Raw genomic sequence first — 18682 nt, forward strand, 5'->3', positions numbered from 1 at the left:
GATTAGTTGCATAAACCAGCTTATTTGTCCTATGTAGTTCCTTGAGATCTGGATTTTGGTGATGGTGGTGAAGGTTTCTCTGTTCTGGATGTTTCCAGCATATTGGCAGCTGAGTCTAAAGGCTTGATCAGATCAGGTTTGACTCTTTTTCCCTTTTGAAACAAAACTACTTCATAAACGGTGGTGTGTCCCACATTGGAGGGCACATGAGGTCTGGTTGTCTGTTTTTGTAAGTTCAACGTCACTCATGCTCAGGGCTCGGATCCATTAATTTATGAAGGTCTGCAAAATGATCATATTCTCTCTTTTCAGTTGTTAGCTGGACTACTTCTCCAAAGAGGAACTTTCCCCTCTCGGCTGTTTTCTTACCATCTTGTATAAAAGGCAGGATAAATTCTTCGCTCCTTTTAGTGGAAACCTGGTTGCTAGCAGCGCTCGGTACTACGTAACTGGGTGGGTCACTGGTTCCATGAGTTCAAAAGGCAGGAGGAGGACAACTAACCACAGCTAGAGGTATTAAACAAACAAGAACAGGAGTCCATACAGGTACTTCCTATTCAAACTAAGATCAAAGGGGTGTTACTCAATCTCTCCTATTTTCCATCTGCATATGCTGCTTCCCTGCCAAGAATCCAGGTTCCCAAGGCAATGAGCGAAGCGAAATTAGAATACTGTACAATTGTTCATTGGCTTTATCTCATGTTACACACACGTTTCTTGAAATAACAATGACAAGCCTTCTACACACATAAGATTAGTGAAACAGTTTAATTTTGTTTTCAATTATGTCTTTAAGGTATAGCCTACCAGGTATGAAGAGTCACTTGGTTCGTTGGATACGCCACCAACTGGTTATATATTTAGGTTTATTTATTCAAATGTATTAAACAAATTTTTTTTAATGTTTATTTACTTTTGAGAGAGAGAGAGAGAGAGAGAGAGAGAGAGCGAGAGCGAGCAGGGGTGGGGCAGAGAGAGAGAGAGGGAGACACAGAATCCAAAGCAGGCTCCAGTATCTGAGCTGTCAACACAGAGCCTGACGCGGGGCTCCAACTCACAAACCGCGAGATCGTGACCTGAGCCAAAGTTGGAAGCTTAACCAACTGAGCCACGCAGGCGTCCCTTATTCCAATGTATTTACATGTTAGAGGTTTGCTCTTGTATCATCACTAATATTCAGTTCAACTCTATATGGGAGGAACTACATAGTTTTTCAGAGGCTTGCCTTATCCCTCTTTATCACTTTCCTCCACTCTCCTTATAGGTGACTGTTCAAAACAAAAAAAATATATATATACATTTTTACAGTTTACAGTTTATCCTTCCACTGTTGTTGCTGTTGTTTAAAGCAAACTCTACCCCCAATGTGATGCTCGAACAGATGGCCAAGATCAAGGGTCAATGCTCTACCGACTGAATCAGCCAGGTGCCCCCACTGTTTGTTTGTTTTTTTCCTCCCCAAAATAGACGCGTCTAGGTGGCTCAGCTGGTTAAGCTTCCAACTTCAGCTCAGGTCATGATCTCACGGTTTGTGGGTTTGAGCCCCACGTTGGGTTCTGTGCTGACAGCCCAGAGCCTGGAGCCTGCTTCGGATTCTGTGTCTCCCTCTCCCTCTGCCCCTCCCCTGCTCGCACTCTGTCTCTCTCTCTCAAAAATAAATAAATGGACAAAAAAAAAAGATACAAGTGGATATCACCAACCTATTCTGAGGATGATGATGTGGTGGCACGCAGAGCTTCATATAGAAGTATTTATTTGTTCTTATAGCTGCACAGGACACTGCTGTGTGAATGCACTGAAGGTTACCCAACCAGTTCTCACGGAGGGAGCCTTAAAGATCAGCTTGGTTGGTGCCAACGCTCTCATACAATTTTATGTTCTATTCATACATATCTAAGTCTTTTCAATAAGGAGACTTTTGATATGTGGTCTATTTTGTTCGCTGTCTTTTTATATTTTGTCTTTTAGTATATTTTTTTGGTATTTAGGAAGTCTGTGTTTTTATTCTAATGGTCATCTTTATTTGAATAACGTATCATTTCTCTCATCTTCTCATTCTTCGTCATTTTCTGTTGGTTCACTACTATAAGCGATACTGAAATTAGCTAACTGCCTCTCTTACGTTCCACTTCTTTCCTACAATCCGACCTGAAATAATAATCCTGGAACTCCTAGTTACCTCTAATCAGCAAGCTTATTCTGCTTCTCACATGTTCTCCCCAAGGTCCTCTCCGTATTTTAAGACTTGTCAGAAATACAGCCTTCACTCACTACACTTGTTCCTTTCTGCCTATCACTTAACCTTCTACTGAGCAAAATGTAGCACCAGTCTATGTGTGTGGTCTGTCCAATCGTCATGGTTGTGCAAAGCTCCTTCTCTAGCATGGAGGTTGGCAAACGAACCATGGGCCAAATCGTGTTTGTGGACTATTTTAATACGACCTTTTGAGCTAAGAATGGTTCTTACATTTTTAAAGGGCTACATAAACCAATCAAAACAAACACTAAACACCCCATACAAAGACAGGCAATGGAGACTAGCCATGTGGCCTACAAACTCAAACATTTACTATCTGGCTCTTTCTGGAAAACCTTTGCTGGTCACTACTCAGAGACAGGAGTAGGAAACAGTCCTCAGGAAGGAAACAATACTGAGTTCCTACATTTCGTAAGATTGTCTGTGCCTGACTTACTTGCAAGTCAGTTTGTTGGGGTATAAAATCCCTGCTTATATGTGCTTTCTTTGAGTATCTTCAATATGTAATTCCATTTTCTTCCAGCATAAAACACTGCTGTCAAAAAGTCTGTTGATAGTTTGATTTTCTTCCCTTAAAAGTGCCCTGGTCTTTTTTTGCCTGGCTACCCCTCAATTTCTTTCTCTTTATCTCTGTGTTGGTACCGACTGTCCTTCCACATGCAGTTTCGAATCTGTTTTCTTCTCTATTTTCGGAAAGTTTTCTTGAAGTATAGCTTTTAGTATTTCTCTTTTTTTTGGGGGGGGGGATTCGTATTTTATATTCTTTAGCTTCTCTCAAATCCTTTTTCTTTCTTTCATTCCTTTTTGCCTTCAAGTTTTTCATCCTTTTCACCTTCTACTAAGGCACTGTATTTATTTATTTACTAGATACCTGTGTATAGATGACATTTCTGAAATGATTCTTTTATTAAGAAAAAAAATTACCCATTTCAGTTTTTATATTTCTGATTTATGTTTTTCTGTTTTACTTATTTTTTTTTTACTTTTTAAAAAAATTTCATTTATTTAAAAAATTTTTTAAAAATCTTTATTTTTTAACTTAATTTTTACTTTTTAAAATTTACATCCAGGGGCGCCTGGGTGGCTCAGTCGGCTGGGCGTCCAACTTCAGCTCAGGTCACGATCTCACGGTCCTTGAGTTTGAGCCCCGCGTCGGGCTCTGGGCTGATGGCTCAGAGCCTGGAGCATGCTTCCAATTCTGTGTCTCCCTCTCTCTTTGCCCCTCCCCCGTTCATGCTCTGTCTCTCTCTGTCTCAAAAATAAATAAACGTTAAAAAAAAAAAAATTAAAAAAAAATTTACATCCAAATTAGTTAGTATATAGTGAAGCAATGATTTCAGTAGATTCCTTAATGCCCCTTACCCATTTAGCCCATCCCCCCTCCCAGAATCCCTCCAGAAACCCTCAGTTTGTTCTCCATATTTATGAGTCTCTTTTTTTGTCCCCCTCCCTGTTTTTATATTATTTTTGTTTCCCTTCCCTTATGTTCATCTGTTTTGTCTCTTAAAGTCCTCATATGAGTGAAGTCATATGATTTTTGTCTTTCTCTGGTTAATTTCGCTTAGCATAATACCCTCCAGTTCCATCCATGTAGTTGCAAATGGCAAGATTTCATTCTTTTTGATTGTCCAGTAATACTCCATTGTATATATATACCACATTTTCTTGATCCATTCATCCACTGATGGACATTTGGGCTCTTTCCATACTTTGGCTATTGTTGATAGTGCTGCTATAAACATGGGGGTGCCGTGTCCCTTCAAAACAGCACACCTCTCTCCCGTGGATAAATGCCTACTAGTGCAATTGCTGGGTTGTAGGGTAGTTCTATTTTTAGTTTTATGAGAAACCTCCATACTGTTTTCCAGTACTTATTTTTTTAAGTAAGCTTTACATTCAATGTGGGGTATGAACTCACGACCCCGAGATCAAGAGTCACATGCTCCACTGACTGAGCCAACCAGGAGCCCCCATTCTGTTTTAACTTGTATCGTTTTCTTAGTTTCTTTTAGTTGTTTTGAAAAGTTATGTAAGAGTTTTCATTTATTTTATGGGTGCATCTCGTGCTTTCATTATCACTACAGATACTCTCTTCATTTTCTTTTATCTTCTATCTTTGCACTGGATTTGACTGACCTTTCTCTTATGCTCATTTCTAATAAAGTTAGTTTTCCTAACATTTTAGGAGGGAGGGGTGGGTCTAGCACTTTCTAGTCTCAGGACACTAGGGCAAACTTTTCTTAGTTTTTGTGAAGTGCTCCTAAATATCGCCACATTCTTTTTGGGATCTTCTGGCTCTCTTCTCTAAGCCCGACATTTATCTGAATTTTTTATTATTTTGCTTAGTGTCCTTGACCTTCTCTGTGGGTTGTATTTCTAGTAGCTTCACGTCAGTGTGGGGTTTGGTTCTAGAAGAAAGCTTCAGCTGTTTAGTTTTAAAAGTTCATAGGGCCCCAAGTCTAGAACTTCTTCAGATCTTACAGCAGACGCCTTACATTCAACTGTGAATTAGAGTATGCAAAAGCCCTAACAGTTTCAGGCGCTTTTCTCAAACTGGCCTCTCCAGGATGCTTTCCAGTGAGTCCCTTCTGCCTACTTTGGGGTCCTCCTGTTCTCAGATCTCTTTGCTTCCTTCTAGTTCCTCCCACACAGACACTACAGGGATCTTGTAGTTCTCGGTAGTTTGCATCCACTCTCTTGTATTCTGGGTTTTCGGTGGTTATTTTGCCATCTCGCAGATGTTAGTGTGAATGAGTGCTGGTGCATTTTATTTGTTGCCTCCATAGGGAAATTTCAGGAAACTAAAAAAATATAAGGCTGGGTCCATCTTCTAAGAATTCTTCTCACAAAGGCAACACTCTCAACCACTCTATATACTGGTGTAGTTAAAGGCCCTTCTACTATGGGAGACTCGAATGAAAACCACCCCAAATTTTTACTATGCCTTCTCAGGGAAGCCTTTTTATTTATAGCATTCTATAAAACATAGGCTGATATTTAGTTTATCTACAAATATGTCCATCATTTTGTGACATCTAAAAACGTCTGTCTCAAATCCTTAAAGAAAGGATCTGCACCATGATTCTGTATTTCCTATTAAGCCTCTTCCTACACCTGGGCCCACTACCGCCATGTAACTCCAGGGCACAATATTCATACCATATTCTAGGCCGTGTTTCAGGGGACATCGTTCACACCGAATACAAGGTGAGTGGAGTCTCCTCCAATTGTGCATTCCAACAATCATCCAGACAAATCCCTTTCTGTCTACCCAGTGCATCCTCGCAGAAATAAGGGAACTGGCGAATGCTAATGTTAAGGAAATTACACGCAAAAAAGCTACTTCAAGATACATTTTAAAGGCAAGGAAATCAAGGGTCAGAATGGCAAAGTAAGTCGCCAAAGCTCACAGCAAGTTAAAGGTAAGAAAAAGACTGAGCACAGGTCTTCTGCTTCTCAGGCTGTTGCTCTATCTCAAACTTTTCTGGATTACTCCTCCACCCCGCAGTTGTTCAAGGTGATTATCCACAGCATCCAGATCATATCTTTCCCAGCCTCAACACCCTGCCAGGCCCATGGCCGCTCCTGCCTGAAGCCCTCTGCATGCCTTGTTCCATCTCACCAGCACACGTCTTTGGCACAGCCACCTGACTTGTCTTTGCTCAAATGTTGCCTTCTCAATGAGGAAGGCACTTCACTGGCCGCCCACTGACACCACTAACTTCTCGTTGCCAGTGCTTTCCATCCCTGTCTATCCTCCATTTTCCCATGGGATCTTCTAACAGGCCATTCATTTGTTCATTCATTCACCCGGGCTTGCAATCGTTACAGAGCTCTCCCCATGAGAAGGTAGGCTTCAAGAGGGCAGAGAGTTTTATCTTTACTGGTGTCCTCACAGGGAAGAGAAAGTTACCTGAAAAAAATGGTAGCAGCTAACAACATGTGGGAGGAAAGAATAAGGAATTTCAAGTGCCATATGGAGCGTGTTTATGCATGCGTAGCTCCTTTGGAACCGTTATCACTAACTGTTCACCAGGAAAGTATGAGTGATGATATGATGGAGCGTTCCCAATGGGTATGGGGAATTCAGTACTTGGAATTGGTTAATAAGCGAAAGCGCTACGCACAGTGAAACAAAGTTACTCTTACTCTTATCTGAATTAGTGACCAGTATGAAACAACTTCGTAAGAGAGAGAGTACCTAATCATTAAAGGCTCAGTACTTTGTAGCCTTAGAATATGATCCCAAAAAGGATGGCATTAATTCAGTCACTAACATGGTCAGCTAGCATTGCACATTCAAGGAAAATAGACGTGTTTCACAACAACACAATACTCTTCTGGTGACCTCAATCAAAATGCAAAGTTGAGATCACAGAGGGTACCAGGTGAGAGATCACAAGGGGCCTCAAATGCATGAAAATAATTAACCATGCGCTATTCGTTATTAAACAAACATGCTTATAAGTAATTTCATTTCCCTGGCAGCAAGTACATTTAAGGACTGAATTTAGTTCTTATATGTCAATTATCCAAAAACAACTGCTTTGTTGTATTAACAAAAGAAGAAAACCAATATACTCCAATCATGAAAACGCCTCTAACAAATGTCAAATCACAAATGAACTTGCCTTTCTACTTCCCTCCATATACCACTTCTCATGACAGACGCCTCCAAACTCACATCTCAAAAACTCAAATAATCTATGAGTAAATTAATAAACAATTTAGGCTTAACTTTCTCTGGTGTTGATCGAATCTTCTAATACCCGAAGTCTGGATAAAACTCTCATGCTTTCACGTTTGTTTTTGCATTTGTAAGGTGTTCCTCAAATGTTCTTGTAAGGATTCTTAAGAATTTTTCAGAAATCCATGAAATTTCCAGAAAAACAGGGAGAGCTGAATTCTCAAATATAATTTGTTTCGTAAATTAAATCAGCTAAGGAAAGAGTTGAATTTCCACTCATACAATGAATAAGATTACTGGTTTTTGGGGGTCTTTTTGGAGAAACAAAAATAAAGTGCCATTTATAAAACATTTGCAGCTTTGACTATAATCAACTGTAATAATAAGATACCAGCTCAAAAAGATTCTTTTCATTTAAACCTCTTTTGTAATACTGCTTTTTAATAACCCTCATAATAGCCGAATTAAAGGACCCTAACAGAAATCATTCATCCCACATAAAACAAACATTGCCTTTTCTTCTTAGCTTTGTTTTACAAGCTACATTATTTCCAGATGACGCTTGAGGGGACTATGGTTTCAAGAATTAGATGCTTAAATAGACAGCTGCTTTCTATTTGCCATGTAAATCAAAGATATATCAAAGAAAATTCCAAATAGAAGACTTCTTTTCTTCCTATTAGGAACTACAAACTCAGTCAGAAAGGGAGAAATAGAGAAAAACACTCAAAATTTGAGGAAACAGAAAATTTAAATTAAGATTTCTTAAATAAATAAAACTTGGAGACTGACAGGAAAAGGTATTTTCATATTAGCTCTGCACAGCAGCAGGTAAGAATTTTTTCAGCACAATGGGAAAGGGAAAAAAAAACCCCATTATCACTAGTTTTTATAAATATATTCACATACTGCTACTGAATTTAATACGCATGGGTTATTTTCTGTACTCTTTAAACTTTGCTTCGAAAGTTAATTAATCATTGCCAGACTTCAATGCAAATGCATCCTATTTTCCTTTTACAAGCCAGAGGAAAGAACATTAAGAGTTATTTAAGTATTTTTAATGATAATTGTTCTTTAAAAGTCCTTAAAAAGAATAATCTACCATACTCCTTAAGAACAGACAGGACAAACATCCTTTCCAGGAATAAGGAAAGGGTAATATTCTTTCCCTCAATGGAGGTGTGCTTTTTAAGAATGAAGAATTTTATTTTATTTATTTATTTTTTTAATAAGAGGAGAGTCTTCCAACTAAATATTGCCCTTAGAATTCTCAGCGCATTTCTGAAACGTCTAGTTCAGAAGTGTGTCCAAAGCCAAGTTACAATACAACCAAGAAAATCGGTCTGATTATGTTAAAGTCAGGCCTGGTTTGTAATTAAAGTGGTAGTGGAAGGGGGGAGGTCTGCTTACTTGCTAGAGGGTTTATTTATTTGAATTTGAAAATCAATTGTACTAAAGAAGAAACTTCCTGGGACCTAATCAATGTGGGGCTTGAGATCTATTTGAGATCAAAGCAGTTGTTTCTTTAAAGATGTTTACCAACATTATTTAGAAGATTCCCTTTTCTGGTTTTTTTAAGAGCAGTTTCTTCATGATGAAAGCAGCTATAAAGATCTTGATTCTTTATAGAATCTGGTGGATTCCAGAGCTGGAGCAGGGGAAACACCTGATGAGCTAGAACATCTTGAATATCTCAAAAAAAAAAAAAAAAGGTCTGAGCATATTCAAAGGGCACAGGAGGCACCCCCAAAGGGCTCCTAATGGCCAAAGTTGGAATAACCTGAACAACAAAATAGCAATAGCCCTGGATTAGAAGACAAAGAAAGAATAAAATTAGGATCTATGAGTCCACACTGATATACATACATAACTGCATAAATGAATACATTGAGGACAGGTGACAAATCTTCCTTGCAGAACTGTTCAATATATGTAAAAGGAATGAGACAAATGGAAAATCACTAATAAATCAGTAATATATGATGCAGATGAGATCACTGGATGCTAAAATTTGTGGGATAACATTTAAGCAGAAACAGGATACTGGCACAGTTGCAAAGAATCTCCCCCAAATACAGAGAAGGGAAAAATCAGCAAGTGCACAGTCAAGAATCCTAGTGGATATCACTATAGTGAACCGATCAAGGAAAATGCAGGTAAACGTCACCAGCAATACACACTAATGTCATGTGTTCCCTGACCTGAGGCACTGAGAAGGGCATGTCACCTCTGCAGTACCCTTCTCAGTGATGCATAACGTCAATTTAATCGTGACAAAATGCCAGACACACCCAAACTGAGGGACATCCTACCAACTAACTGACCAGTACTTTTCAAAAATGTTAAGGTCAAGAAGGACAAGGAAAGACTAAGGAGACGTGACGCAAAACGCAATGTGGGATTCTGGCTTGAATCCTAGAAAAGGGTAAGGGCATCAGTGATAGAACTGGTAAAGCATGCACGAGATCTGGATTTGAGTCAGTACGGACCAAGGTTAATTTCTTAGTTTTGATAAATGGTCTGTGGTCATGTAAGATATTAACAAAAGGGAAAGCTGGGTGAAGGGTATATGGAAGCTCCTTAAAACTCTTCTGTAAGTCAAAAGTTATCTTAAAATGGTAAAGGAAGGAAGAAAGGAAAGGAGGAAGGAGGGAAGGAAGGGAAAAGTAAGTCCTGGGTGTCCTTGGCAAAAATTTCAGAGCCTGGAAAGAAAAGTATATGGTAAAAAGTACAAGTTCTCTGCCCTTGCTGGCCTTCAGTTTGACACCCCACTACTATTTATTTATTAGTGACTACTATTTATTTAGTTTCTTATGCATCTTCCAGAAAAACTAAAGGCGTATTTTTAAATGTACGTATAACCTACATACTATAAAGTTCTCTGTTTTCTGGGGTTTTTTCTTTTCTTGTTGTTGTTTGGTTACTTAAGTGTTACATTTCACACAAACCCATATGGCCTGGATTTGGTTTTTATAAAAATGGCTGCAGAATATCGCACTGGATGAATTTATACTTTTTCTAATCAGTTCCCTGTTAACGGATATTTTGCTTGTTTGCACTTTTTTGTTCGTAAGTCAGGCTGAAAAACGAACACACCTTTGTGCAGCTGCAGATGTGACTGACTTTAAGAGTTTCTCAGGTCAAATCACTGCTCAAGACACAGTTTCCCTCCCTGAATATATGAACTTTTTCAAAGTATGAGCTTTATTCTCCGACATTCATCCTTAGGCCACAATGCCAGTCAAGCTGGTATCTATCTAGCCCATTCAACAAATAGTTCTTTTTTCCTAGTGCTCCAAGCACTACTTTTTAAATTTTTTTTTTTAACGTTTTATTTATTTTTGAGACAGAGAGAGACAGAGCATGAACGGAGGAGGGGCAGAGAGAGAGGGAGACACAGAATCGGAAGCAGGCTCCAGGCTCTGAGCCATCAGCCCACAACCCGACGCGGGGCTCGAACTCACGGACCGCGAGATCGTGACCTGAGCTGAAGTCGGACGCTTAACCGACTGAGCCACCCAGGCGCCCCTCCAAGCACTACTTTTAAAAAATGGCTTCATCAAGATAAAATTCATACACCATATACCTCACTGATTTGAAGTGTACAATTCAGTGGCTTTTAGTATATTCACAGAGTTGGGCATCATCACCACCATCTCATTTTAAAACATTTTCATCATTTGCAAAAGAAATCTGTGCTCTTCAGCAGTCACTCCTCATTCTGCTTCACATCCCCAGTCCTATGCATCCACTGTCTAACTCTGTAAGATGTGGACCTGTTGTGGCCATTTCATATGAATGACATGTGGCCTTTTGTTACTGACTTCTTTAACTCAGTACAACGTTTCCAGGGTTCATCCATGTTGAAGCTCCTATCAGTATTTCATTCTTTTTTAACTATCCAATAATATTCCACTGTATGGACATACCACACTTCTTGGCTAGTTGATAGGTATTTGGATTGTTACTATTTTTTGCCTATTAGGAATAAAGGTGCTATGACCACTCACGTTTCGCCTGGACTTCTGTTTTCAATTCTTTGAGAGTATCATCATATGCTGGGTTATATGATTATTCCATGTTCAGCTTTTTGAGGCACTGCAGATTGTTTTCCGAACCAGCTGCACAATTTTACATTCTCACCATGAGTTGAATGAGGCTACTAATTTCTCCACACCCTCACCAACACTTGTGATTTTCTGTCTTCACTGTGGTTGAAATTTGCACTTTCTTTTTTCTTTTTTTAAATTAAAAAAAAATTTTTTTTAGTGTTTATTTTTGAGAGAGAGACAGACAGAGCACGAGCAGGGGAGGAGCAGAGAGAGAGGGAGACACAGAATCTGAAGCAGGCTCCAGGCTCTGAGCTGTCGGCACAGAGCCTGACATGGGGCTCGAACTCACAAACTGTGAGGTCATGACCTGAGCCGAAGCTGGACGCTGAACCGACTGAGCCACCCAGGCACCCCTAAATTTATTTTTGAGAGAGAGAGAGCGCGAGAGAGAGCAAGCACGAGTGGGGGAGGGGCAGAGATAAGGAGACACAGAATCTGAGACAGGCTCCAGGCCCGATGTGGAGCTTGAACTCACGAACCGTGAGATCATGACCTGAGCTGAAGTCAGATGCCTAACTGACTGAGCCACCTAGGTGTCCCAAAATTTGCACTTTCTGACAATGATGTTGAGCATCTTTCAAAGCGCTTACCGGTCACCTGTATATCTGCTTTGGAGACATGACTATTCAGATCCTTTGTGCCCATTTTCTTTTGTAATGTAGTAAAAGCATTATTGCTCTCTTGCATCACAGTCCAACAGGGTACCCAACTGGCTTTCAGTAAGATGATTCGGGGGTCCATGCACTTGCCATACTATGGACCCTGGAATCTCTTAATAGATTTCCTGCATCCAAGCTAGCACATGATGAGAGAGGTAGGGGGAGGTGGACACAACCCCCTTCGCGTGCAAGACACAAGCGCGATGGAAAAAAGTGCTTAGTTGTATATCCAAGGAGAGGAGATGGGATCGGTGAGCATCCAGCCCCTCACTGCCTCACCCGGGGCCTAGTGGAGTGTCTGGCATTCAGGAAAAGTGGCTGATGGACTCGAAAAATGCCAACACAAGACACTCCTTTTGCTTTTGGTGGTCACTCTGGTTTGGTTCATCTTAGGAGCTCTAGGACACACTCAGCCCTGGTATATTTCTAACGTCAGGGAGCATGCTGAGTGAAGGCCCATCTTTGGGGCTGAGATTCACCCTTTGGTGCCAAATAACTACTTAGATATTTCGAGACCGATTAAAGATGCTTCCTGATGGCGCCACTCAACTGTGGTCAGTTCATGGTGGTTCCCGTTATCTCTCCCCCTCCATCTGATGAGGTCACACGTAGCCTGCAGGAATTTTCCCTGTCACTAGAGGGTGTGGAGCCATCTCCATCCTCCGAACCAACTCCTGTTGCCCCAGAATATCTTTCCCAAACAAGAACTGCACAGCACATCTGTAAGAGCTAACACTTTAACACTTGGCTGTGCCAAGGATCCTACCTGGACTCTCATTTAATCCTGACAACAATCTTGTGTAGTGGATTCTACTGTTACTCCGATTTTCAGATGAAGCAACGGAGGCCTAGAGAAGCAAAATGACCTGTCCAAGGCCAGACAGCTATGCGTAAGATATACACGTTACAGAACCAGCTTACAAAAGATTCACCCGTTTTTAAAATTTGGACTGTTTGCCTTTTTTGTGATTGAGCTGTTAAGAGTTCCTTACATATTCCGAATCCTGGTCCCTTATCAGATATAAGATTTGCAAGTATTTTCCCCTACTCGGTGGGCTGTCTTTTCACTCTCTTGATGGGATATCCTTTGAAGCACAAGAGCTTTACATTTTGATGAAGTCTAATTTATGTTTTTCTTTTGTCACCTAAAATTTAGTCGTGCATTTTCTTCTGAGGATATCACAGTCTTAGCTCTTACATTTAAGGTCTCTGCTAGATTTTGAGCTAATTTTTGGATATGGCGTGAGCCGCTCTTACACGCCAGACACTCTGTCACACACGAGAAACCCTACGGCGACGACGTGCCGTTTTCACTTCTATGCCCTTGTTCAAGAAGCAGAACTCCTGGATTATTTTCCTGACTTAATCTCTCTTCTTAAAAGCACTACCCACCTCAAATTGCAACTCCTTTCCATGAAAACCGGCCCAATTCCTTTCCTACTTCCCCCAAGTTGTTCTCTTCCTCTTCTGAAACCCCCCAGGTTTGGTTATAGCCACCTTACAAAATATGTCACATGCAGTTGTAACTTAGTTGTGCACTTGTTTTCATTAGCCTCTCAGATTCCCTGTGTACAGGCGCTATGCTTACTTCATTTTTACCTCTCACATCATGCTAAAGTAATTCCCAGATAGAAGTTTGATCAAGATCTTTCTTAATGTCACCATCACTGGAATAAACACCCAAAAGTAATTCCTTGTCGTATAGAATCAGTTCAGAATACCTCGTAGCCTCTTTCTGAAGAAATGAAATGTCTAAAAGCAAAAATAAACAAGAGCCAGGAGAGTATTGGTTGAAAAGGTAAGTCAAATGACATATTCCAGGGTTAGCAATATTTTTGGGTTCCATGTAGAATGATAATGATACGCAGTCAAGACTTGATCAGAACAAATTTCAAATACATGGCTTTTGCTCTTTAGGAAGCTACAATTTAAGACAGCAAATTATTAGATCGAGTTGACGTTAAACAACCTGTTTTATGTGTACTGAACTAAAAGGAAAAAATGCTACAACTACCCTTTGAATAGGAAAAGAGACCATTCTTTTTTTTTTTTTAAGATTTAATTTTTATAAGTAATCTCTATACTCAACATGGGGCTTGAACTCATAACCCCGAGATCAAGAGTCACATACTCCAGCCATTTGCAACTACGTGGATGGAACTAGAGGGTATTATACTAAGTGAAATTAGTCACTCAAAGACAAATATCATACGATTTCACTCATACGAGGACTTTAAGACACAGAACAGATGAAAACAAGGGAAGGGAAGCAAAAATAATATAAAACAGGGAGGGGGCAAAACATAAGAGACTCTTAAATATGGAGAACAAACAGAGGGTTACTGAAAGGGGTGTGGGAGGGGGGATGGGCTAAATGGGGAAGGGGCATTAAGGAATCTACTCCTGAAATCACTGTTGCACTATATACTAATGTGGATGCAAATTAAAAAAACTAAAAAATTAAAAAAAAAAAAAAAAAAAAAGAGTCACATACTCCACTGAGGAAGCCAGCCAGGCACCCCAGGAAAGAAGCAACTGTGATATAAAGATCATGTACAAATTAATGAGAAAATATGTAATTGAGCTTAAAAAATTACACACATCCATGACATGTGTTGGAAACTAATCTTCTTTGACTAAGAAAATGACCAAACCATTCAAATTAAATGTCATACAGATATAACTTAGGCCTGAGACTCCTTTTCAGCTCTGGACACCGGCAAGAGCGTGCAGGCGTGCGGAGACAGAGCTTCATCCCCATCAATTAACCAGTTAATATTTAGCCTCCTTTTTTCAGCGTAAGACACAAGAGACTCATGCGCACTTCAAAGTGCACTCAATCCTACTAGGAGAGAAGATATTACAAATGAAACAATTACAGGATAGAGAAGAGCATATATTTAGTTGCTCCTTCTTTGTGTGTGTGCAACAGATCATGTATACCACTGGTTCTCTCATCTCAAGAAGAGCCTTTTATCTTCTTAAAAATCTCTGATGCTCTTAAGAAACTGTTTTTATGCGGATTATATGTAGTGGTATTTATTACATTACAAATTAAAGCCAAGAACAATTTAAAACACAAGAACACAACGCATTCTGTGAGCTGCCAGAGCAATGAAATGATCGTTGACCATGTAGCCTCTGGACGACTCTACCATACGGTGGTACAGGAGAAGGAGGATAAAAATGAGACTTTGAAAACCACTGGGATGTGTGTGCACGTACGTGTACACACAGACACATAGATGTAAGTTAGTAGCATTATACTTGCTTAGCATTCAATGATAAACTCTTAGCTGCTGTTTATACCTCAGCTGTTTTTTTCTGATTCTGTCTCCTTAATCTTTTTGGCTGGGTCTTTTTGGCTTACATCCTTGAATTCACCATTTAAAATTAGATGGTAGAGGGGCACCTGGGTGGCTCAGTCGGTTGAGTGTCCAACTTTGGCTCAGGTCATGATCTCGCGGCTCGTGAGTTCCAGCCCCCATCAGGCTCTGGGCTGACAGCTCAGAGCCTGGAGACTGCTTTCGATTCTTTGTCTCCCTGTCTCTCTGCTCCTCCCCTGCTCATGCTCTCTCTGTCTCTCAAAATCAATAAACATTAAAAAAAATTTTTTTTTAATTAGATGGTAGAGTCAGTCCTACAGAAAGTTTCCCAAGTTTGTTGATGATCAAAGGACAATATAATTTGGTTCCTTACGGTTCCACCTAAAATAAAGTTAGTCTTCTCATCTCAAATAGTTGCTAAGATGATTGTTAGAAATTAGGGAAATAAAGCTTACGTGACATTGTAATAATATTCATAATTGAAAAACCACGGTTATAGTTTAAAAAGCAACTAAACTCATTTGTTATTTTTGTTTTTTGTTTATTTTTGTTGTTTGTTTTTGTTATATATTTGTTATTTTGTTATTTTGCTATTTTTTTTTTTAAGTTGAGAATATTCAATTACGAAAAGATACATACATATATATATATATATATATATATATATTTTTTTTTTTTTTTTGGTAAGAGAGAAATACTTTGGAATTACAAACTTAATACCTTAATGGGAATGACAGATCACAGCATCACACACATGCACACAATAAACACAAAACAAGACAAACAGCACGTGTCGGGTTGTGAACGCTCACGGCTATCTCTTGTTTGTCAGCGACTGCTACCCGGACCGGGTGCTGTTCCCACAGTCTCCTATCAGCACAGCCATTTAGAAATGAAACAAACCACAGGAAACAAAACAACTCTCTGGCTGTCTGGCATGCATCACCACTTCAAACTCAGAGCTTCAAAATTCTCTCATGAAGTTTCTGAACATCAACCCACTGAGTTGTCGTCGGGGGATGCAGGGAGGTCCTTATTAGACTTGATGGACAAGTTCTGAGGTTTATGACACGAGGATTTTTAACATCATCATCTAAGCCATGTTCCAACAAAATATAAGAAATGTTGCAGTTAGTGACACTGCTCTAAAGGAACTCTGAATGTTCTCTCCTTCCTGTTATAATGCTCATCCCCGAGCTGCTCCCATTCTATTCTGTCATCATCCTCTGAAGTTAGGTGGTAATAAGCTCTTTATCTTTGAAGTGGGTGAAATCAAGGGAGTACATTAGTGCTGCTGTCCCCTGACCATGGCTTACAGGACCAGAGTAGCATTCTGATCTGAACAGAGCCAACTGGATTCTCTCTCCCAGGAAGTGAGAATGAGGACTTCATGACTCTAGTCAGGTGGCTGAAGACACGACCCTCACAGGACATGTTACAGCTTGGGAGGGAGAAAGCTGGAGTGGCTGTTTTAGGTCCCAGTCAACAAATAGGGAAATCTGGCCGATAGCAGCACAAGAATAATACTGAAGCAAAAGGAAGCAGAGCCTCGAAACTAAACTAAAGCCTCAGAAAGACAAAATATTCTTGAATCCAAAAGGCTTTTCAATTTCAGGTTCTGGTTCTCTGATATCTAGGTGTACCTGTCCCCCTTGAGTTCAGTGAGAAACCTTTGCACAGTTTCTATAAAACTGCTCCTTGTGCTTTTATGTAATTAGTTTGAGTGGGTTTCTTGCCTAAGGTAACAAGTCCTATTTTTTTTTCTAAGTAGGCTTCACGCCCGGTGTAGAGCACATGAGGCTTGAACTCACAATGCTGAGACCAACACCTGAGCTGAGATAGAGTTGGATGCTTAACCGACTGAGTCACCCGAGCGCCCCGCAAGAGTCCAAATTATTAACAATCACTGGCTTAGGTTTGACTTCTTTAACCACTTGATAATAATCATTTAAAGTTCTTCCTTGATTTGCGACATCACTCCTTTCTCTGCACAGTAGAGGCGTCATGGCGATAGACAGACACTGAGAAGAGAGGAGTACTGTTTCTTACAAACCTAACCATGAAAGGAAAACCTCTTGCTGACAAAGTAAGGTAACTACTTACGTAATCTGGTAGAGGAACATCATTGGAACTCAGTGAACCTCTCAAGGACTGTGTGGCTTGTTCCAGAACTTTGTTGTGTTTTTTAGACAGCAAGGAAAACAAACTGGAAAAAAAAAAAAAAAAAAGAATGAGTATCTCCTTTTCTAGGTTTTATACAGAATTATACAGTTCCACAAGATGTCCATTATTCTAAAATATACATGTAATGACTTTTTTCATGCCTGTGTTAATAGCAGGATTAGTAATACTACCAATAAGACAAAAAGTGAAGTGAGGAGAATGTTTAAATTATAAGGAGTCTAAAGCATAAAAAAAGTTTGACAACTTAAAGACCGTATTTCAAACACGGGATAATTTTCTTTCCACAGTAGTGGACAGAGATTCAGACAGTCTGGGATATGAACGAACTTTATGAGTAACTTGGAACGTAATCTATTACTAGTCACTTGAACTTGTATCTCAATGTTCTCATCTTTCATATAAGTGTGTTGGGTCAGATTATTTTTCTAATGTAATACAGTCTATCGCTTATCACAGCTTTACATTCTTCTCAAAAATAAGGACTTTAAATACATTTATTAGAAGATTTCCACTTCTGGCCATGATGGGTTAACTGGTACCGAACAGCCTTCCTGCTATTAACACCTAGGAAAACTGGACGAGATACACGAGACAACATTTTCCAGATGTCGTACAACACCCGCAGGGCAGGACCGTGGTCCCTACGAGAGAGTGTGCGCCTAGACAAGCCTTCCGGACTGTGGTATGGAAAGCTGGCACCCGGCAGCATGCAGCAGCGTCGTGCTGCGCTGAAATCACAGAGGGAAGGACTGGCGGCTGCGTGGCAGGTGGAATTTGCAGGCAGATCATTAGACTGGAGAGAAACGCAAGAGGGAGGTCCAGAAACCTGCCCAAGGGTCTTCTCCATTTGAGGTTTGGTTCTGTTTGTCCTTTTGAGGTTGAAAGCGAACCTCACGCTCGCCGTTCACACCCATTTGCCACGACGTGCTGGTAGCCAGTACGGAGCAGCACTGCGTTATCTGTGATTCCAGAAATGTTATATGCGACAAGGCATGTATATGAATGAATACTGTGCACACACATCTATCTCTCTTATTCCACCACCCAATGCGTACAGTTTTGCACCTCATACTTTTTTGCATTTCTTGATCCATTCAATAAACATCGAGTGCCGTAACTTGGTTATCCAAACATCCGGGTAAATCATAATTTAACCAGTCTATTATTAATCATTGCAACGCCTCCACTTTCATTTCATTATTTTTCTATCAACGGCACTGTGCTGAACACCCTTCTGTATAATTTTTAGCATACTGAGGTGTGACTATCTACTGGATAAATTCCTTGAAGTGAAACTACCGAGTAAAAGAATAATGGAAAAGAACAGAACAGTGAACTGTGTAGCAGTATACATTTTTCAAATATACAAGTTATTTTGTAAATAATGAAAATAAAAGGCAAAAATATGTTGGGATAGTGTGTAAAGTATATCCCCACGGAAATGCGTAAAGAGA

The 18682-nt window shown here is 39.9% G+C and overlaps 1 protein-coding gene across 6 annotated transcripts in view; it reads right to left on the minus strand.

Moving 5' to 3' along the window:
* DYM (dymeclin) overlaps nt 1-18682 on the minus strand; it is a 329646-nt gene that overhangs the window by 89631 nt on the left and 221333 nt on the right. For all 6 annotated transcript variants that reach the window (XM_053205580.1, XM_027068935.2, XM_053205581.1 and 3 more), the window contains one exon: nt 17148-17250. In XM_053205580.1, the coding sequence (XP_053061555.1) occupies nt 17148-17250 (103 nt within the window). The remainder of the gene's footprint in view (nt 1-17147; nt 17251-18682) is intronic.

This window comes from Acinonyx jubatus, chromosome D3 (assembly GCF_027475565.1).
Source record: "Acinonyx jubatus isolate Ajub_Pintada_27869175 chromosome D3, VMU_Ajub_asm_v1.0, whole genome shotgun sequence".
In the NCBI taxonomy this organism is placed as follows: domain Eukaryota; kingdom Metazoa; phylum Chordata; class Mammalia; order Carnivora; family Felidae; genus Acinonyx; species Acinonyx jubatus.